The sequence below is a fragment of the Eurytemora carolleeae genome, unplaced genomic scaffold (assembly GCF_000591075.1).
Source record: "Eurytemora carolleeae unplaced genomic scaffold, Eaff_2.0 scaffold347, whole genome shotgun sequence".
NCBI lineage: Eukaryota > Metazoa > Arthropoda > Copepoda > Calanoida > Temoridae > Eurytemora > Eurytemora carolleeae.
In genome coordinates, this window is record NW_019396270.1 from 80,657 (window position 1) to 101,452 (window position 20,796).

Below are 20,796 nucleotides of genomic sequence, written 5' to 3' on the forward strand. Positions count from 1 at the left end.
TGACAGCTGCATGCAAGTAAGGTTGCGCATGCCCGGAGATAATTATTGGGACGGGTCTATACACTCTACACTCTGACTCTCTACACCACAATCAATCAATAACTATTTTCAATTCAACCTTTATTTCATGTTAACTTTCACTTAATATAACTCTTCAAGGAACGAGGAGATTTATCCTATAAAACACTTATTTCATTTTATAATTTTATATTTTAATTACAACAATATTTACATTTAATTCATTTTAAGTGTTGTGTTTACATTTTTAGCATTGGATCAAGGAGGAGGTTAATATTGAGATTACATAACATTATAAATTTTCTTCGTAAAGTCAAAAGTATTCAAGTAATAACAGTTAATAAACACAAATATTTACATCTTAATAATTTTGATTTTTTCCGCCCATTTTTCTGTTAAAACTAATGGTTCCTATACATCTTAAAGTGTAATAAATTAAAGATAGATAAATGTAAATATATTTGAGTCGACTTTACGATATCCTGGAGAGAAGGGTTTACTCCTCTGCTCCTGTATCCTGGAGAGCTGGATCATCAAAGAAAGCTTCCTCGCTTAGATAACTTCCTAACTGAGTTATCATTCCACCTAAATCAATCATAAGTAAATGTGTGTCTGAAGCGTTGAGACAATTCAAAGAAATGAGTTGAGACAACTCAAAGAAAGGAGTTGAGACTACTCAACGAAAGTATATGAGACAACTTAAAGAAAGGAGTTAAGAAAACTTAAAGACAGGAGTTGAGACAACTTAAAGAAGGGAGTTGAGACAACTTAAAGAAAGGAGTTGAGACAACTTAAAGAAAGGAGTTGAAACACTAAAAAGGAAGGAGTTAAGACAACTTAAAGAAAGGAATTGAGACCACTTAAAGAAAGGAGTTGAGACAACTTAAAGAAAGGAGTTGAGACACTAAAATAAAGGAGTTGAGACAACTCAAAGAAAGGAGTTGAGACAAATAAATGAATGAAGCTGAAACAACTTTGTAAAAGAAGTTGAGACAACTTAAAATTAAGTTTTTTTGTAAACTTCCAAAAAGGAGTTATGGAACTTACAGAAAAGAGTTCAGAAAAAAATTGAAAATGATATGGAACGTCTTTAATATGAAAAGTTATTAACCTTGCATTTTTCGTAAACACTTCCTTTATGAAAGAAATCGATGCTTTGCCAAAAACTCTGATTTTCTAATCCCAATATCTTTGATATTTAAAGCTTAGATTATTTGAGCTGACAGAATTCATAGTTTTTAATATCTATACGACATTGGCTTGCAAAGATATAGGGATTAAAAATCAGAGTCTGTGGCAAAGACTCAATTCTTTGTGCCAAAGATTATTCACCTATTGCACATAATAAGCAAAGAAGAAAACAAAACCAACCGGACACGTCCTCTTCCTTACAGCGGTCAATGATCTCCTGCCAGAAGTCTGAGTAGAGTTTATTCTTCTTGTGGGAGGGGAACTCGGAGAACACCCAGTCCAGTATACTGTTTACTCCAGGCTTACCTTTAGGGGCAAGATCGTTGTCTAAACAAAGTGAAATTATTTGAGATTTTTCACATAATCTTCAATTAATCTTACATTTAAACAATGTCTTGATAAAGAAACTGAACACCTGCATCAAACTTTAAACTGTTTGATCTAGCCGAATTCATAATATAAGAAATATCAAAAGTTGACGCCATTAGGTTACGAAGATAAAGGAATTAGAAAAATAGATTTTTAGACCATTATTATTCAGATCCTTTGCAACTGTTCATTTAACATTGAATCAGCAAATAATTCTCGAGACAGCTTCGTTTTTCATTTAAAAATGACAAGCTGCAATTTTTCCACTTAAGACATATCATAATTAATTTTTATGGTTTCGGAGTTTAGCACTTATCTAAAAAAGTGCTCATTATGATAAAATTATTAACGTCCAACAGTTCCTTTGTTTAAAAGTTCCTACCCATTCTATCGCAGACGATGACCATGGAGGATATGATATCTGAGACTGTAAGAAGAGAGTTCTTGTTGTTCAGGTAGATAAGGTAGTGCTTGATCATGCTCCCCGAGCTGAACAGGAGCATGGTGGTGATGTTATCCAGTAACCAACTAGGTTCCTAAAAATGGATTATATATCCATGGATATACATTAATTAGGTACCAACCTTCATGTACACCCCAACCCCCCTGCACCAAACACTGGTGTTTCTATTATCCGTACTGCTCTACATCCGTCAACCCTCCTGTTCCGTCACTACACCTACCAGCCCTCCTGTTCCTACCTTCCTTTCTTGCTCTACACCTACCAGCCCTCCTGTTCCTACCTTCCTTTCTTGCTCTACACCTACCAGCCCTCCTGTTCCTACCTTCCTTTCTTGCTCTACACCTACCAGTCCTCCTGTTCCTACCTTCCTTTCCTGCTCTACACCTACCAGCCCTCCTGTTCCTATCTTCCTTTCCTGCTCTACACCTACCAGCCCTCCTGTTCCTACCTTCCTTTCAGCTGCTCTACACCTACCAGCCCTCCTGTTCCTACCTTTCTTTCTTGCTCTACACCTACCAACCTTCCTGTTCCTACCTTCCTATCCTCTACACCTACCTTCCTATCCTGCTCTACACCTACCAATCCTCCTGTTCCTACCTTCCTATCCTGCTCTATACCTACCAACCCTGTTCTTCCTACCAACCTTCCTATCTTGCTCTGCTCCGACCCTCCTCCTGTTCCTATCTTCTTATCCTGCTCTACACCTACCAACCCTCCTGTTACTACTGTTCTATCCTCCTCTACACCTACCAATCCTCCTGTTCCTACCTTCCTATCCTGCTCTATACCTACCAACCCTGTTCTTCCTACCAACCTTCCTATCCTGCTCTGCTCCGACCCTCCTCCTGTTCCTATCTTCTTATCCTGCTCTACACCTACCAACATTCCTGTTCCTACCTTCCTATCCTCCTCTGCTCCGACCATGTAGTCAATTATCCCGAATATCCTGTTCCTCGGCATCTTCGAGCTGTTGAACATGGTTGCTAGAACCTGGCCTAGATCCTCCATCATATCCTTAGCCTCGTTATACGAAGTCGGGATATCATCCTAGATACAGGATTAAACTTAATTTCATCTTTCCTCAATGTTACACGTTAAATAAAGGCTAATTTCAGTGTCACAAAGGTGAAAAGTCGTACTAGTGATTTTTAAACCTTTCTTGTTTATTTTACATCGTACAATCTACATATAACCTTTCCCCTTTCATAACCCAGCTGAAATGTCTACCCCGTTCTAGATTGATTGACTATCCCTGTGAAACTGTAAATACCTTGTTTTCAAATTTAATTTAGAATTTAAAAACTAAAATTATAAATTACGTAAACACAATTAAAACCGTAAATAAAATTCATAAATGCAAAACAAGATCGGCTTTTAAATGTAAATATGTAAATCTCCGAATGAGAAACACTGACCTCGCATGCGTCCCATTGAGGATGATAAATTCTCTTGTAAATCATTAGTCTCTGGAACTCAGTCATGTCCTTAAAATTTTGATTAATGATTAGTTAGAATTATGATTTTAGAAACTCCTGAATGTCATAATTTGGAGAAAAAAGAGCATTTGCAACAAATTTGGTATTTTTAATCACTGTATCGTACTGTATCCTGATAGTGTTAACCTTTGCTATTTCAAACTTTAATTAAGAGTTTATAGATCCAAGGTCTCCGACATGGGGTTGCAAAGATATAGGAATAAGAAAATCAGAGTTTGTGGCACAGGCTTAATTTCAATAAAAAAGGCAAGGATTGTACCAACCACTCATAATTCGGGTTGTACAAAATTCTCCGGGCTCGGAACTGGATTTTAATGAAACTAGGCTTTTAGGGCACTTCGTGCCCATTCTTATTTCAACTTTTAATCGTGGCTTTATCTGTGAGCATCTTCTCTTTGGACAGTATAAAACAACAACAAAAGTTTGCGGATTTTAAATTTATTTTTCGCGCATTTTCAAAATTTTACAAAAATAAAAACTTTTAAACACGTTTTTGAAATTTTAATCATTCATAAACCTTCCCTGGGGTCACATGAGGTCCCACACAAAATTTGGGCCCGATCGGTTAAGCCGTTTTGACGTTATTGGATACAAACAAAGAAACAAAAAACAGACAGAAAGTATATATATAGATGCCCAGATTTGAATTTTAACAATTTAAGGACTTCAATTTCTAAAACAAAGATTTCAGAATTTTTGGAATAAAAACATATATTAAGGATTATAATTTGAAACCAAGCTTTTGTGATTTGTAATTGTCAACTTTTTTTACCTGATAAAGTATTCCGTTGAGAGTGTGGTTCATACAAGAAGGACCAGCCATTAGATATATTATCTTAGATGCATCCTACACAGTGATAAGTAATAAATAGGTNATGATTATGATTATGATTATGATTATGATTATGATTATGATTATGATTATGATTATGATTATGATGACGATGATAATTATGTTGATAATAATAATGTTAATAATAATCATGCTGATAATGACGCTGATTATAATGATCTACCTGAGAATGATCTTGAGTGAGCTCTCCAACTCCTGGCTCCTTTCTTTAGTCTCCAGGAAGAATCGGATCTTCTCACTGCAGTTTAACCAATCTTACTCACGGAACAGAAAGATTTAGAAGTGTTTTGAGATAAAACACTTTTTGAAAAATTAAACCAAAACAATATCAATCTTTCGGCCAAAATACCTATTCAGGATTTAGTTTATAATTGAAATGGTCAAGTAGTAAACAGTAAAAGTTATGCGCGTTATGCGTCAATATTTCCATAATAAAAACAGGTTAGTTTGTAAATGAAACAGTGCGGTAAGATTGTATTTCCTGAAACCGAATCTCTTGTTGAGAATGTTTACAACATTCCCGAACTCACTCTCATCCCAGCCAGAGGAGAAATGGGCGAGGACGGTCGCCAATCCGTTCACGTGAAGCAGTGTATTCCATTCATCCGTTACAATAGGGTTACCAAGAGTATAGTTCCTAAATACAGGGAGTAATTGTTACCATAGGTTTACCCAGAGTATAGTTCCAAAATACAGGGAGTAACTGTTACCATAGGTTTACCCAGAGTATAGTTTCTGAATACATGGAGTTGGTTATCATAGGGTCACCCAGAGTATAGTTCCTGAATACAGGGAGTTGGTTATCATAGGGTTACCCAGAGTAAAGTTCCTGAATACAGGGAGTTGGTTATCATAGGGTTACCCAGAGTATAGTTCCTGAATACAGGGAGTTGGTTATCATAGGGTCACCCAGAGTATAGTTCCTGAATACAGGGAGTTGGTTATCATAGGTTTACCCAGAGTATAGTTTCTGAATACAGGGAGTTGGTTATCATAGGGTCACCCAGAGTATAGTTCCTGAATACAGGGAGTTGGTTATCATAGGGTTACCCAGAGTATAGTTCCTAAATACAAGGAGTTGGTTATCATAGGGTTACCCAGAGTATAGTTCCTGAATACAGGGAGTTGGTTACCATAGGTTTACCCAGAGTACAGTTCCTAAATACAGAGCGTTGGTTGCCATAGGGTTACCCAGAATATAGTTCCTGAATACAGGGAGTTGGTTACCAAAGGGTTACCCAGAGTATAGTTCCTGAATACAGGGAGTTGGTTGCCATAGGTTTACCAAGAACTGTTCCTGAATACAGGGAGTATGGTTACCAAAGGGTTACCCAGAGTATAGTTCCTGAATACAGGGAGTTGGTTGCCATAGGTTTACCAAGAACTGTTCATGAATACAGGGAGTTGGTTAACAAAGGGTTACCCAGAGTATAGTTCCTGAATACAGGGAGTTGGTTGCCATAGGTTTACCAAGAACTGTTCCTGAATATTGCGGGTTGAGTTTAACAATTAAAAAATAATTTCTTATGAAGTAGGAAAGTACCAAATCAATAATCATCCTCACACCTTCAAATCTAAATCTGAATTAATACATTGTTTCTAGTTTTCCCCTGTATTTATTAATCTTTACCAAGGTGATTTATTTGGACATTTATTTGCACCGGTTTATATTACTATATATTTAGTGTCAAAGATACTCTCGCCGTTTACCCGCGCTCGGTATTAAATTACGATTTTAGGTGAAGTACCCCGGAGTACACATGGGTTCCCTAAAAAAATCTATTTGGTCCCTATTTAGCCAGCAATTGCGAACACTCACAGCAATAAAATGGAAAATAATCTGTGTTTTACTTAAAAGATATATATATATGTTTATATTCATGATGTACAAGTAAATAAACCTGAATTTGTCAACCCAAGAATCTAGTAGAACCATCCTTTTAACCGTTCCATGCAACATCGTCAACCTCTGAACAATCAACATCTTTATCATTTAGCTCTAGTGGAATATGAAAGATAAAACAAAATAATTTCAAACCAGGATGAAATACAAAGATAAGTCAACCTTACCATTTAATTTTTTTTTGTATTTACTATAAATAACTCTGCTCATGACTCTTGATAGCAACAAGGTTTAAAAAGTCATAAAAAAAAAATAAAAGAAAGTTTTGAAAATTGTTTTTGTCATATAATTTGAAAATATTTTTTTATCTATTCTAACTTTTTAAAGTTCCACTATGTAATGATTTTAAAGATTTCCCTTGGCGAAAACTGCAAAGTTTTTGCAGATTCCGATCCATGTCTGATACTCCCAGTCCGAGCTGATCGTCTTGAAGATCCTTGTTCCTGCGTGCTTAATACCTGCACTCGTCTCAATCCAACACAAGATCTTGTTCCTATTCAAATCAAATCATATATTCAACTGTGGTAAAATGGTGAGATACATTTAAAATAATAACATCAGTATATAGTCATATACCTTAGATATTTCAAGCTACGAATTATGTTGGATCAAATATTCTTACGACATCATGTTGCAAAGATTTAGGGACTAGAAAATTTGAGTTTGTGACAAAGACGGTATTTTCTCTTCTTTTGTTTACATTATTTGAAAGCAGACGCCTCATTTACCATTCAGCGATTATAAATGTTTTTATATCTCATTGGTGGACACTAAACGCATCCTGAAATACCGAGACCTCTATTGTTTTATACAGGGTGTCCCAATAAACATGGGAATTGAGTGACGAATTCGAGATCGTCTTTGTTAAGAGTTAGCATTGTAATACAGGGTGTCCCACGAAACATGACAGTATGCAGGACGACTTGAATGTCGTCTTGATTTTTGATATAATTTGCTGCGTTTATTTGTCAACCTAATTTTAGAAGTAAATTTCTAGAGAAAATAATCACAAAATTTCCCTAATCCTGCCATTTCCAAAATTTGGTCTGCCTTTTTTGTGCTTTCAATATTGCCGGAGATATGAAAAATTTCGTTCAGATTTCGACAATTTTGCTTTTATTTAACAAAATTGAAATCTGAACCAAACTCTTTATATCTCCGGTAATATTGAAAGCACAAAAAACTCAGACCACTTTTTGGAAATGCCAGGGCTAGGAGAATTATGTGATAATTGTTTCAAGAATCATACATGTTAAAGTAGATAGATAGAAGACTAAACGTCACAAATAAATTCAAATATCAAAGACGACTTTCAAGTCGTCTTCCAATTGTCATGTTTCGTGGGACACCCTGTACCTGATTATAAAAGCCATAATATTTATATGTCTGCTAGAGTTTATTTTATGAAAACAGAAAATGGCTGTAAAGATCCGTCTGTATGTCTCTGTAAGATGGACAGTGAATACGGACAAGTTTACTCTGTATGTATACTACAATTTCCTTATTTTACTAAGTACAACCGTATGCAGTCAAAACATAAACAAACAAAATGTAAACATAGCAGACGAAACTCTTACAGATTACAGCTTTCTCAGTAGGTATCACTATATCAAATCAAAGAATTATCTAAAAGGACGATATCGAAATCGTCACCCAGTTCCCATGTTTCTTGAGACACTCTGTACCTGAAGCTGTTGGCCGTGAGAGCCAGGTTCCCTATATCTCTCACAGGAATATATTTGAGGATAGCGAAGAACATCTCGGTAGGCAGGTTCTCCAGGTGGCAGGTTGTATCTACGGCAGGGCTTATCCTCAACTTCTTTCTCCTTGGCTGATAATCCATCTTTAAATTCTTCCAACAAGATAAAATATTGTTAATATATTTGTCGATCCCTACCTGACACAACAACGCAAATATTAAAAACATAAAAATACCACAAACTACAAAAAGTCAAGGTTTACAGTTTTTACATTTAGGATTTTTAACAACTACAGATCAGTAAATATTTGTGCTAAGGATTTGAACCGGCGGTAGTTACTTCAGCGACCTCTCATTCATTAAATTCGATCTCTGGTCTCGATCAGTTTTTTTAATATGGCACAATTCTACAAATGTAATTAAGACTCTGATTTCGATCACTTTGTACAGGGTGTCACAAAAAACATGGGAATAAGGTGACGACGTCTCTAGTCATTGCTCCGTGTGACATTATTACATAAACATAATTAATGGTAGCATTCCAGTTAAAAAAGGTTAATAATTAAAACTATTGTGGTTTAAAAAAATCTGCCCAGATTCTAGTTTAATAACAACGAAATATTTCAAATTTTCAATATCTCCGTCAAGTTTGAAGGAGGTAGACCAAAGCTCATTTGTCATTTATCAACTATACGGAAATCAAAGACGATTTTCATGCAGTCTCTTATTTCCCATGTTGATTGGGACACCCTGTACAACGAACAAAATATAAACTACTCGGCGATATCATTTAGGTTTTAACTACACACTAATTTATGGTTAAATTTATTTATCACTTTCTTATTATTATCCTTTGTTCTAATAGAATGAGGGTAATTTTAGCTTGCTATTGAACTCAAACATAGGTATTTTCAACCAGAGTTTGTTATTACTTTCAGTTTTTGACATAGTTTTATATTTACAATTGTTATGATGTACATATATATATATATATATATATATATATGTAAATTAGTACACTAAAGTATTGATATCTTAACAAGAAATAAACTGCATAAATAAACGGGAATACGAATTATAACATGAAGGACGAAGGTACTTGGAATCCATGACCTGACGCAGATGAAAATATTGCAAAAAAAATATTATTTTTTCCATCATCCAAAAAGTATTGTTCAGTTTTTATGCATTTTGAGTTTTTTTTTTAAGCGGAAGCAACTTGAAATGGGCGTCAAGTTCTAAGATATTCTTTCACTTATCATGCAATGTCGTAAATTGTAGAAAGAAAACTGCAACATAAACCTTAAATCTGAAGAGCGCTCTCAACGCCCTCTGTCTGTATTAGTCACCAGGTTTTAGAAGCTAGGTTGGAACGATATTGAGTTTTCTTTTCAATTATTACTCAAGGTATCGATTAGAACTGACGGTAATAAACATTTCTCTAGAGTGGTTGGATTCTCTAATTAAGAGATGATTATGAAAAATATGAAGGGATCACAGCTAATTATTTTCAACCAGAGAGTGGTCGGAGCTCAACCCGAACCTTCTCCTGAGAACTCATCATTCCCACTGTAGGATAAAAACCTCCTTTTGGGAGAAAAACGTCCTTCTTTCCGATAACTTTCCCGTTTCTGGTGAAAAACACTTGAATTTTCTCTCCTTGTTTATTATTGGGTTGCCAGTAATCATCTTCATCCCCGCTATCTGTCTCCTCCCCTAGACTATATACAACCTCCTGGAGACTCTCTCCCTCCTCCTCCTCCTCACTATCAGACCTAAACTCATAATCTCGTGGGAAGAGAACTCCGCAACCCATAATATCTCCTTTATTGCATCTAGGTCCGAAAGGATCACCAACTCCGCTCCCCATGAACACCTGAACAGTGAAAATGTAGTTCATAATGTCCGTACAAGTCTCTGTAAACAAAGGTAAAAATCCTGTATTCTCTACCCCGTCTAATATCAAATATTCACGTTTTAAGACAATGTTGTCGTAATGTTTAAGTGACCACATTTAACGAGTTACATGCCCTATTCACAACAGTACCCTTTAAACCTTTATCAAAATAATTAAGAGAAAATTTGACAAAACCTATTGCTTTCAAAGATAGAAATACGACGATATCGCCTTCATTCGGACTCAAAAAAGGGTAAAAATGGTTGTTGAAAATGTAAAAACATCCCCAATTATCAGAAAACAATTGCCATCAATCAATAAAAATAGCCATTAATGAATATTTTTTTGTCTTGAATTATCTCACCTTTCCATCGTCTGCATGATAGGCTATACTTCCTTTATTCCAGCCAGGGTGTCTGTTCTTAGGATAATCCTTCCTAGCTAATCCGATAGCAATATAGCAGTTGGATCCAGGATCTATAATCTCTATTTCAAAATAATGTGATCTAGTGCAGAGCGGAGTTTTGGCTTGAGCTAATCCAACATCTATTAAAGATTTTCCTCGGCCAACATATTCTGAAATATTATGGTTTGACAAATTAACACACTGAGATAAGAATGAGAGCATTGGGTTTAAAAGTAACTTTATTAGTAAATTTTCTACATTTGAAAACTTCTCAAATAAGCATTTTTTTACAAAAGATGGGGTGGATTATAAAATGTAAAAACTTGTAATAATAAGGAAAGAAGCTGACAACTGAAAACCTCGGAGAAACATCGTTTTATATGAATATCTATTATCAATGGGATGTGTGAAGGAAAGCTAAAACTTTCAGCGCGAAGCGCAGGTTTTACCTAACAGTTGGCCGTTGAGCCTAATATCATGTAACCGGTGCCATTCCTCCTCCCCAGAGTCAATAGACATTGCAACATCATCTTCAGGGTTCCATACCAGATCCATCATTAACCTAACCTAGAATATAAATACACGAATCATCTTCAGGGTTTCATACCAGATCCATCATTAACCTAACCTAGAATATAAATACAGGAATCATCTTCAGGGTTCCATACCAGATTCATCATTAACCTAACCTAGAATATAATTACAGGAATCAACTTCAGGATTCCATACTAGATCCAAAATCAACCGAACCTAGAATATAATTACAGAAATCATCTTCAGAGTTCAATACCAGATCCATCATTTACCTAACCTAGAATATAAATACAGGAATCATATTCAGGGTTCCATACCAGATCCATCAATAACCTAACCTAGAATATAAATACAGGAATTATCTTCAGGATTCCATACTAGATCCATAATCAACCGAACCTAGAAAATAATTACAGAAATCATCTTCAGGGTTCCATATTAGGTCCATCATTAACCGAACCTAGAATATAAATACAGGAATCATCTTCAGAGGTCAATACCAGATTCATCATTAACAGAACCTAAAATGTAAATACAAGAATCATCTTCAGGGTTCCATACTAGATCCATCATTAAACGAACCTAGAATATAAATACAGGAATCATCTTCAGGGTTCCATACTAGGTCCATCATTAACCGAACTTAGATTATAAATACAGGAACATCTTCAGGATTCCATACTAGGTCCATCATTAACCCCAACCTAGAATATAAAAGCAGGAATCATCTTCAGTATAATATTAGATTCATCGTTATCCTAACCTAGGAATCCATACCAGATCAATCATTATTCATTAACCTATAATGAACATACAGATCAAGATCAAGATCAAGATCAAGATCAAGATCAAGATCAAGATCAAGATCAAGATCAAGATCAAGATCAAGATCAAGATCAAGATCAAGATTAAGATTAAGATTAAGATTAAGATCAAGATCAAGATCAAGATCAAGATCAAGATCAAGATCAAGATCAGGATCAGGATCAAGATCAAGATCAAGATCAATAAGACTAAGACTAAGACTAAGCCCAATAATGAGGAAGACAATAACACTAGTGTTGTATGATTGACCACTGCACCCTGTATTGAAAATATATTCCTTAACCCTAGTGTTGTATGATTGACCACTGCACCTTGTATTGAAAATATATTCCTTAACACTAGTGTTGTATGATTGACCACTGCACCCTGTATTGAAATTATATGCCTACCTCCTCAGGTTCCTTCTGTAGACCAAAGGCCGGAAATAAACCTCCTGGAGGACACGGCATGAACGTTGTACAAATCTAAAAAAAGATTAATAGCTCAATGGATTTTATTTGCATACAAAGAGCAAGTGATTTAAATCCTAGATCCATCGTTTGAAAAAATGATTCCGGAACCACGTCATAAAAATATTTCTTGAAATTTTTCTTCTAGAGGAATTGATTAATCGTCACAAACTCTACTTTTCTAATACCTTTATTTTTCCAACCTGGTGTTGAAAAAATTATTTCAACCGTGGGCTTTTTTCTCTATCAGAGTTCTAGTTTGAAAAATTAAGATTGCAAAGATAACTTTTTTGCAAAGAAAATCAAAATGTTTGGCGAGTAATCAGTTTTCTTTTAACATAAAAAAACTTTTTTATTTTTTTGATTTTCATTTTCCGAACCCTGATTGTCTTATGAGAGAAACAGAAGACTTTTATCGATCTCTTAAAAGTCAACACGCGAGATTTATGTTTGAGAACAAAAAGTAGCTTGGTTAATATTTTGTCTCGTGGGTCCGCATATATTTGCAGTTCAGGTTTAAATTCTAATCACGGTAAAGGTTTATTGGTCCTCTTACGTTTATTTTGTAACAACTAACAAATTGAACTAAAATTAGAACCAGGGTTGTATTTTCCAGGGTTATAACATCCCCCCCCCCCTGCACCTTGCTGAGGTAAGATTTTTTTTTCTTTGGTGGTATTTATTGAATCTGATGGATCCAATATATATAATCATAATATTATTCCCCCAATTCTGTGTTATATAAACCCCTGATACATATAAATATTCTTATCAAATTAGGATTCAATTATTACTAATAGTAACGGCGTATGCAATATATTATGAATGCTTAGGGGAAAACCATGGAGAAGAAACGCCGAAGCTGAACTGAAAGGGACTGACATTATGTGACACATCACATTAGCTTAAAAGTTGCATGATAAGAACCAGTACAAGGATGCCGGTCTAGTCTTTTACGTACCGGCCGGTCTGGTGTACCGAGTAGGTGGATGATTTTTTTGTTAGTTATTGCTGTATGTTACAGTACTCGCGCCTCAGTTGGAATTTTTTTTGTTGTGGGGGGGGGGGAGATATTTACAATTTGATTTATAAAAGTAAATGCAATTACCTCTTTTCCGTTTTTAGTGAAGAAAACTGGGATTAAGGAAACATTTAATCCTGAGATATTTTCAAATTTTACTCCACATCCGACCCTGTCTCCGGTCATGAACTTTCCTCCGTTAACTTGACCTCGTGGTCGACCCTAAGTAAATATGTTTACAACCTATTGTATAAGATCTCAATAATTATTTTCATCAAATGTCTAGGATTCACTTCTTCTGATCCTCTGTTAAAGTGAATTTGTTTAACTCTGGTCAATATTGCAAGGATTACTATAATTGTTCATAATCCATTCCAGTTTTATCCGGATCTGGAATCCTGAGAAGAGGCAAATCTAGCAACGTAAGAGGCATTTAATTTTTTTGAGAAAAAATCTGTCCAACTTTAAATCTTGGTTTAAGACAAATTATTTATCGTTGTAGAGCAAGATAAACGACTGTAAACACTTTCCTTGTAAATTTTTCCATCTGCTGTGTTTAATCCTATACTCTCACCACTCCAACCTAAAATAACAATGTAACAGTAACAGTAACAGTAACAGTAACAGTAACAGTAACAGTAACAGTAACAGTAGCAGTAACAGTAACAGTAACAGTAACAGTAACAGTAACAGTAACAGTAACAGTAACAGTAACAGTAACAGTAACAGTAACAGTAACAAATATAAAGTTAACAGTAATAACGATATTGGTAAGAACGATGACGATATTGATTTTAGCTCTAAACTCTAAAAAATGTTCGATAGACATCAGACATTACACAGGTCAAAAAGATATAAGAATGGGTTTCTAACATAATAAATGAATAAATCGTTAAGAACAACCAAAACTCAAAATATTTACATGGACAGCAATATGGGTAGATTTAGAAGTGGCAGTAAATTAAGTAAAACTTTTTGTAATTTTTCTTCTCATGATTCAAGATTGAAAAATCCCATCAAGTCATAGATTTACCTGGTAAAAGATCTAAAGGATATTTATGAGAGCAAAGTCCTATTATTGGTCCACAAACAGGTACTCCCGAGTTACCAGCATTCACTAGTTCAAGCTCAAAGTAAGGTTTCTCCGGGCTCAATGGTATCCCTGCTATAAAGGTACCCGGAGATCCTTTATCCCCAGCGTACTTGAAGTTGTTCTCGGTTTGGATAAGGCGTTCCAGTCTGGGTTTTAATTCTTCCTCGGGCGGAAGTGCAGCCTAAAAAATAGGATAAAAAATGTTTTAATTTTGTCAATCAGTTGAGTTCTACCCGGAGTGAGGAAAAAGATAGAAATCTAAATACTCCTTTTTTATTTACATTTCATTTCTCTGCCCCGAGTCTTCCCTGTCCGACCTTTTGATTTCATATTTTCTTGTTTCCCCTGACGGAGCTGACGGAGCGGGGAGGCGAGGAAGAATAAGGAACTACTGGTTGTATAAAACTGACCTGTCTATACACAGGAGGTCTGTCTCCGTCCCTCACCCTCTCTCTCCCGTGGAAATCAAAGAAAGGAGGGGCAGGGAACAGAACCTGGGATATACAGCTATCATATACAGGGGTTCATATCTTCAAAACTTAACCCTTTAAAAGGGAGACTTGGGAGTGTATTGACCAAAAACAAACAGTTCATTTAAAATGGTCAATTTTTTCCAAATAAAGAAAATATACACCCCTTCTAATATTCACAAATACTAATAGCTAAATGGTTGAACAATAAGAAATACTTCGATAAAAAAGTAAGAAACGCAGTACCCATTTAGACATCGCATTCAACTTAGGGCTAAAATACGTTTTCAAATGAATTTATTTAAACTTTGAAGGATTTACTATAATGCAAAACTTATAGAAACTAAATAAAACATTTTGACTTCGCTTTCCCAAACCCTATTAATATTCAGACTGTACTAATCAATAATAAAAACTTCTAAAAGACAGATATCTAGAAATTACGAATGAAAGATCACTAATCATTAAAATAATGATAACCATGTTGTTGGAAATTCAGCATAAAAAATCGTATGAAAAGCATGCCCTTTTTATTTCGAGAAACTTACTAAAGTTTAACTAACTAATTTGCAATCGCAAAAAATAAAAAAAATAAGTAATTTTACTAAATACAAAGTGCATTAATAATGGATTCATTTTGGAATTTAGTTACATATATTAACAGACCCTTTAATCAAAGTTTACTATCTCCTATTACTAGTACCTGGAGTTGTGCTCTAATATCCCGATCAAACACTGCCTGTCCTAAATGAACAGGAATATCTCTATTTGCTCGCTCTGCTCGTTGTCTGATAATTGCCACTATTTGATCCCTGCTTGCCGGCTGGATCAGCCGGTGGTCCATAACACAATCTGAAATTAGAAAATTATTTTTCATTCTTCCTCCAAAATAATTTTTGGAAAATTAACTTTTTCTTCAAGAATTTTTGCTAGTTTTAGCAATTTAAGATCGGAGCCGTAAGGACCAATTATTTGAACACTTAAGGGTAAAGATCGACTAGAGAGTTTGACCGGAACGGTTACAGCTGGCAGGCCGGCCAGGTTTACAGGTTGCGTACAATGATCTTGTTTAGCTGTCTGGGTTCGATTATCCTCCTTGATATAGTCGGAGTAGCTCGGGGCATCTGATAAACAGACAGGAGTCACGAGAAAATCAACCTCGTCCCAACAGTTGAGAAAATCATTAAGAATAAGTCGGCGGATTTTTAATCCTTGCAGAAAATATTCATCGTAATGTTTCTTTAATAGAAAATAGTTTCCAGCAAGTATCCGTCCTCGAACAACCTCGTTAAATCCAGAGGAACGAGAACTTGCATACAACGCGTCGGTCGAGGATTCGTCCTCACCCCTCAATCCAAATTCGAGGCCGTCATACCTCGCCATATTGCTGGCGACCTCGCAGGGGTTGAGGACGGAGTAGCAAGGAACAGCGAGGCTAGTATGAGGTAAAGATGTTGAAACTATTCTAGATCCAGAGTATTCTAAAATATCACAAACCTCACTTAAACTCTGGAGAACCTCGTCCGTCATCCCTTCACAATAATATTCACGCGGAACTCCAAATTTAACTTTATTTAAATTTATTTCCTCGTCGGAACAATTAAACTCTACTGTTGTTGAATCCATTATATCACGGCCACAAAGGACTCTGAAAAAAGTATCTAAATCCTGAACTGTTCTTGCCATGAGTCCTGGCACGTCTAAACTGTTAACTAGTGGGATAAGACCATGTCTGGATACCAGACCGTAACTAGGTTTAATACTAGTAATACCACACCAAGCAGCCGGTATCCGCACACTTCCTCCAGTATCAGAGCCTAGACCGACAACAGCTGCTCCGGCTGCAACAGCAACCGCTGATCCTCCACTACTTCCTCCAGCAACAGCCCAGGTTCCATCTAGTCCTCCAGTCTCTCCAACATCATTTCCATTCACATCCTGGAGCCTGTATTTTATTCCACTTCTCCAAATATTCCTCGTTGGTCCGTAGAATGAATCTGTTGTTCCGCTTCCCATTGCAAACTCGTCAAGATTTGTTTTACCGATTATAATACCTCCGGCGTTAATTGATTTTTCAACCACCGTAGCATTGTACGGAGATACAAAATTATCCAACATCAAGGATGCACATGTCGTCCTGGTTCCTTTCACGCAGAAATTATCTTTCACGGCGACAGTTAATCCCTCTAACGGTCTAGGTGTTGACTCAGTTCTGTATTTGTCTGATATTTTAGCTGCCTCCAAAGCCTCATCTCGGCACTCTGAGATAAATACATTGAGATCTTTAATGAGATCCAACCGTCGTAATGTTGACTCCAGTAAGGTCACAGAGCTAAGGGTTCCATTTCTAAACTGTCGATTCAGTTCTTTAAGAGAAAGATGAAGCATCTGAAAAATAGCATAATTCTTATAAATAGTAATAAATTAAATATCACAGTTTATAACCCGTCATCATATACTACTAAGAACACTAAATATTAATTTCATAAGTTGTCGTCATCCCAGTTTTAAAATCCTGGAGCAAGATCTCTGTTTTTTCCTCCCGCAAGACAGGTTCGGGTCTATCCTGCTCCGCTAGGACGGATCTGCTTCTCTCCTCCGCGAGCTGCTGTATCTCGGCCTTAGTGGGCGCGCTCTGGAGCTTGATGCACTGCTTTTTCACCTCGTCCTTCTCCACTAGTAAGTGCATGGCACGTAAATGATATTTGACGTTCTTGATTCTTTTGAAGTTCTTTCTACAGATCCCGCAGGACCAGTACATGGTATCGTAGTGAGAGATCATATGACATTTCAAGGTTTCATCGGTGAAGAAGGTTTTTGGGCACAGAGGACAGGATAAAGTTCTAAAATAAAAAAGTTATATTATTGTTATTTTTTGGCTTTTAAAAAAAACTTACTTGACTCCATTATGAGAATTCATATGCTGGGTCCATTCTCGTCCACCCACAGTCAGAAACTTACGTCCACATAAATCACATGAACCGGCGTGAAACTTCTCATGTACAACTCTCACATGTCGGAGCATGTCATTTTTAGTAAAGAACTTCTTCCCACATTCCTTACAAGGATGCATGGGCTCTGCAGAATGTCTCTCCATGTGTCGCATTTTCTCCGGTTTACGAACAAACTTCTTCTGGCAAATCTCGCATTGAAAGGGTTTCTCCGCCTGGAGATGATAGTAGAGAACATGAGTTTTCAGTTTAGCAGATGACGAATAACATTTCCCGCATTCCTCGCACACAAACACAGGTTTAGACTGTTGACTATGCTCTATGTTATGTACTTTTAGATCGGCTTTAGATGAAAATGTTTGATTACAGGTTGTACATCTAAATTTTAATTCCTTCAAGTGTATTCGTTTAATGTGGATTTTTAGCGCCGCTTCGGTAGAAAATGGTTTCAAACATTTATCACATTTAATTGTCTTAGTGTGAGTTTTAGTATGCTCTTCTAACTCCGAAATGGTTGCAAAAACTTGTGCACACGTCTTACAAACAAATCCGTGGACGGAGAGATGCTGTTTTAATGCAACCCTGGAGCTACACTTCTCTCCGCAGGTGGAGCAGCTGAACACGTCCGACTCCGAATGGAAGTTTAATTTATGTTTCTCTAGAGTTAAAGGATTTCGGAGTTTTTTGTTGCAAATATCACACTCGATATAATTTCCTTCTAAATGCTGAAAGGAATGAATATTTAACGCTTTCTTTGATCTAAAAACTTTTTCACATTTAGAGCATTTCCATCCAAGCTTCTTAGAACCTTGATCTGTCTCCGATGAGTTGAGTGCCACTCTCTCCGTGGTGTCATGTTTCACACGAATATGTTTATCTAGAAGCTCGGATAAACCGTAAACCTTGTCGCATAGGTTGCAAGGTTTGGCTAGCTCCGGGTGGCAATTTAATATGTGGTTATCCAGAGTATATTTGTTAATTTGGACCTAGTAGTACAAGAATAATAAACGATTTTTTCAAGAAACAATTGCGAGAAAGAAGACAGCTGAAAATGGAAACAGTGATAAGTAAATCGATTATATTCTTTCCTTATTACAGTGTTTGCAAACAACTTTTCTCCTCGATTTAAACAATTTTTTGTTTAAATTGTCTTCACACGCTTCATCTAAAACATATAAGTTATTCTACTCTGGAGGATTAAAAAAAAAATTTTGGAAGAAAAAATGACAAAGCTAACAAAATTATAGAGAAAGTATATTCCTATGTGATCGATAGATGGAACCTTTATTATCAAGTTTATAATCAGAATCTGAGAGATTCTCGTCAGGGTCTAGTTCAGTGAATTCCGGAGCTAACTCATCCTTCTGGAGCCCCTGTAGATACAAGGACACGGAGACAACATCTACAGATTCCTTCTTGTATACTCCGGTCAACCGGCAGATTATCTCAGGGAGAATTAATCCTTCCTAGAACATAACATACATTTCGATACGGACGTTGGTAATCATTATAAGATGGTTTTGAGTTGGGACTTCTCAAAGATTAAAGGAATTGAGTTTGTGCCACAAACTCAAATTTTCTAATCCCTATATCTTTGCGACCTGATGGTGTAATCCTTCGACATTTTAAAGATAGATTATTTGATCTAACAGAATTTATAGTCTGAAATAAATAATAACTACGACATTGGGCTGCATAGAATTATGATTTATGTTGCGGGTTAATCCGACAACACGAAAGAAATCGACAACTGTCACGATTTATAAATAAGGAAAATAAAGCAAGGGTATAGTAATTCTTGATGTATAATGGCTTCGTTCATCGTGGGATCCGTCATAGTGAACGATTTTTGGACCCCCCCCCCCTCAATTTTGTACAAGACGAAATTAGTAAATTATTAATTTATTGATATTTAGGGTTAGGTTAGACACTATCTGGGCCGAGCGCTGCGGCCAGGACATGCTAGAAGCCGACCACTGCGGCCACGGGTTGGGTTAGTTAAGACACTTGGGTCTGTCCTAGTATACGATTTTTGGACCCCCCCCGCCCCCCCCCCTCCTATCAATTTTGTACATGACCATTTATTTTTCAGCAAATTTATTATTATTTATTTTTTTGTTATTTAGGGTTAAGTTTGGTTAAGAGAAGGCCGAGCGCTGCGGCCACACTTTCTGGGCCGAGCGCTGCGGCCACGGGTTAGGTTATTATTATTTATTTTTTTGTTATTTAGGGTTAGGTTAGGAGAAGGCCGAGCGCTGCGGCCACACTTTCTGGGCCGAGCGCTGCGGCTAGGATGGGCTAGGGGGCCGAGCGCTGCGGCCACGGGTTAGGTTAAGTTAAGACACTTCCTGTCAGACCCATGTACAAAATTGATAGGAGGGGGGGTTCAAAAATCGTATACTAGGAAATTACCAAACACTTTCTGGGCCGAGCGCTGCGGCCTCATGGTCAATTATATCCGTCTGACATGCAAGATCCATGTACAAAATCGATAGGGGGGGGGGGTCCAAAAATCGTTCTCTAGGAAATTATCTAATTGTGTGACATAATCAAAATGTTTTAACAACATATCAATAGGAAACATTTTTCTAATAGTTCAGATTACTCAAAGTTTCGGAATATCTTATGGATTAGAAATCGGATAAAGTCGAACCTGGAAGAGGAACCAGGATATAATCTTCATCTGTGTATCTAAAGGAACAGAGCTGAGCTCTCCAAGATTATCTCCATTCTTAAAATCTTCAAACGTCTCTTCTAGCATATTAACTGAAGATGGCATCAATCAGATCGTCAGAAGTAAAAAAATGTTAACAACAAGTTTCACGAAAACTTAATTTAATAAAAATCCCATTTAATAATCCAATAAAGCTAAATATTTTCTTAAATAAACGAGAAGTGTTTAAGTTTAATAGATTTTACAATTTAGTTTGCCTTGCGTCTTTCATTACTGTAAGATGTAAATATCGGGGAATGCCGCAAATTATTCTGTTTGCCAAAACTGTAAATTTTGGAAACTCTATTATCACAATTGATATTGCTATTTTGTACAAATCGTTCAGTCCAATTGAGAACCACAAGAACGCGATTATGTGCGTGTTCTGATTTCCAATGTGAATAATCCTGTAAGAATGCTCGTAAACATAAGAGGTGCAATTATA

The 20,796-nt window shown here is 36.3% G+C and overlaps 5 protein-coding genes across 7 annotated transcripts; all 5 read right to left on the reverse strand.

The window, feature by feature from the left end:
- Positions 1–103: 103 nt before the first annotated feature.
- LOC111699830 (uncharacterized) lies at positions 104–4,380 on the reverse strand. Of its 2 annotated transcripts, none has more exons than XM_023470567.1 (6): positions 4,310–4,380; positions 3,457–3,525; positions 2,939–3,088; positions 1,961–2,114; positions 1,390–1,536; positions 104–603 (listed from the first exon to the last, which is right to left on the reverse strand). In XM_023470567.1, exons 1-6 carry the CDS (start codon positions 4,358–4,360, stop codon positions 515–517), a joined length of 660 nt encoding a protein of 219 aa, XP_023326335.1. In that variant the 5' UTR covers positions 4,361–4,380; the 3' UTR covers positions 104–514. The 2 variants fall into 2 exon arrangements, with proteins under 2 accessions (XP_023326335.1, XP_023326334.1); XM_023470566.1 differs by having other exon boundaries at positions 1,351–1,536.
- Positions 4,381–4,549: 169 nt separating this feature from the next.
- LOC111699843 (F-box only protein 47) lies at positions 4,550–8,310 on the reverse strand. Its single transcript, XM_023470584.1, has 5 exons — positions 7,979–8,310; positions 6,651–6,786; positions 6,292–6,359; positions 4,872–5,027; positions 4,550–4,628 (listed from the first exon to the last, which is right to left on the reverse strand). Exons 1-5 carry the CDS (start codon positions 8,218–8,220, stop codon positions 4,550–4,552), a joined length of 681 nt encoding a protein of 226 aa, XP_023326352.1. The 5' UTR covers positions 8,221–8,310.
- Positions 8,311–8,801: 491 nt separating this feature from the next.
- Positions 8,802–15,558, reverse strand: LOC111699839 (SPRY domain-containing protein 3). 2 transcript variants are annotated; one of them, XM_023470578.1, is made up of 9 exons: positions 15,391–15,558; positions 14,628–14,711; positions 14,158–14,398; positions 13,655–13,707; positions 13,212–13,346; positions 12,044–12,118; positions 10,745–10,862; positions 10,254–10,465; positions 8,802–9,868 (listed from the first exon to the last, which is right to left on the reverse strand). In XM_023470578.1, the coding sequence occupies exons 1-9, from the start codon at positions 15,529–15,531 to the stop codon at positions 9,503–9,505; spliced, it is 1,425 nt and encodes a 474-aa protein (XP_023326346.1). In that variant the 5' UTR covers positions 15,532–15,558; the 3' UTR covers positions 8,802–9,502. The 2 variants fall into 2 exon arrangements, with proteins under 2 accessions (XP_023326346.1, XP_023326347.1); XM_023470579.1 differs by lacking the exon at positions 14,628–14,711.
- Positions 15,539–17,096, reverse strand: LOC111699837 (glutamyl-tRNA(Gln) amidotransferase subunit A, mitochondrial-like). Its single transcript, XM_023470576.1, has one exon. The coding sequence runs from the start codon at positions 17,073–17,075 to the stop codon at positions 15,561–15,563; it is 1,515 nt and encodes a 504-aa protein (XP_023326344.1). The 5' UTR covers positions 17,076–17,096; the 3' UTR covers positions 15,539–15,560.
- Positions 17,075–20,698, reverse strand: LOC111699836 (gastrula zinc finger protein XlCGF26.1). The gene is made up of 5 exons (XM_023470574.1): positions 20,292–20,698; positions 18,921–19,104; positions 18,727–18,803; positions 17,585–18,624; positions 17,075–17,530 (listed from the first exon to the last, which is right to left on the reverse strand). Exons 1-5 carry the CDS (start codon positions 20,415–20,417, stop codon positions 17,158–17,160), a joined length of 1,800 nt encoding a protein of 599 aa, XP_023326342.1. The 5' UTR covers positions 20,418–20,698; the 3' UTR covers positions 17,075–17,157.
- Positions 20,699–20,796: the final 98 nt, after the last annotated feature.

What these genes read in the sequence shown, in the direction of transcription:
- LOC111699830 (XM_023470566.1), bottom strand. Translation starts at nt 4,360, where the DNA reads ATGGCTGGTCCTTCTTGTATGAACCACACTCTCAACGGAATACTTTAT. An exon ending in GAGCAGAGGAGGATAGGAAG is followed by an intron (nt 2,115 to 2,938) that starts GTAGGAACAGGA and finishes ATCCATTTTTAG; the next exon opens with GAACCTAGTTGGTTACTGGA. An exon ending in CATCGTCTGCGATAGAATGG is followed by an intron (nt 1,537 to 1,960) that starts GTAGGAACTTTT and finishes CACTTTGTTTAG; the next exon opens with ACAACGATCTTGCCCCTAAA.
- LOC111699839 (XM_023470578.1), bottom strand. Translation starts at nt 15,531, where the DNA reads ATGGACCACCGGCTGATCCAGCCGGCAAGCAGGGATCAAATAGTGGCA. An exon ending in GACCTCCTGTGTATAGACAG is followed by an intron (nt 14,399 to 14,627) that starts GTCAGTTTTATA and finishes CCTATTTTTTAG; the next exon opens with GCTGCACTTCCGCCCGAGGA. An exon ending in TACAGAAGGAACCTGAGGAG is followed by an intron (nt 10,863 to 12,043) that starts GTAGGCATATAA and finishes TTTATATTCTAG; the next exon opens with GTTAGGTTAATGATGGATCT.
- LOC111699836 (XM_023470574.1), bottom strand. Translation starts at nt 20,417, where the DNA reads ATGCCATCTTCAGTTAATATGCTAGAAGAGACGTTTGAAGATTTTAAG. An exon ending in TATCCTGGTTCCTCTTCCAG is followed by an intron (nt 19,105 to 20,291) that starts GTTCGACTTTAT and finishes GTTATGTTCTAG; the next exon opens with GAAGGATTAATTCTCCCTGA. An exon ending in TTTGCAAACACTGTAATAAG is followed by an intron (nt 18,625 to 18,726) that starts GAAAGAATATAA and finishes TTGTACTACTAG; the next exon opens with GTCCAAATTAACAAATATAC.
- LOC111699837 (XM_023470576.1), bottom strand. Translation starts at nt 17,075, where the DNA reads ATGCTTCATCTTTCTCTTAAAGAACTGAATCGACAGTTTAGAAATGGA.
- LOC111699843 (XM_023470584.1), bottom strand. Translation starts at nt 8,220, where the DNA reads ATGTTTTTAATATTTGCGTTGTTGTGTCAGGTAGGGATCGACAAATAT. An exon ending in CTCACGGCCAACAGCTTCAG is followed by an intron (nt 6,787 to 7,978) that starts GTACAGAGTGTC and finishes TGATTTGAATAG; the next exon opens with GAACAAGATCTTGTGTTGGA. An exon ending in AACAAGAGATTCGGTTTCAG is followed by an intron (nt 4,629 to 4,871) that starts GAAATACAATCT and finishes GTTAAACTGCAG; the next exon opens with TGAGAAGATCCGATTCTTCC.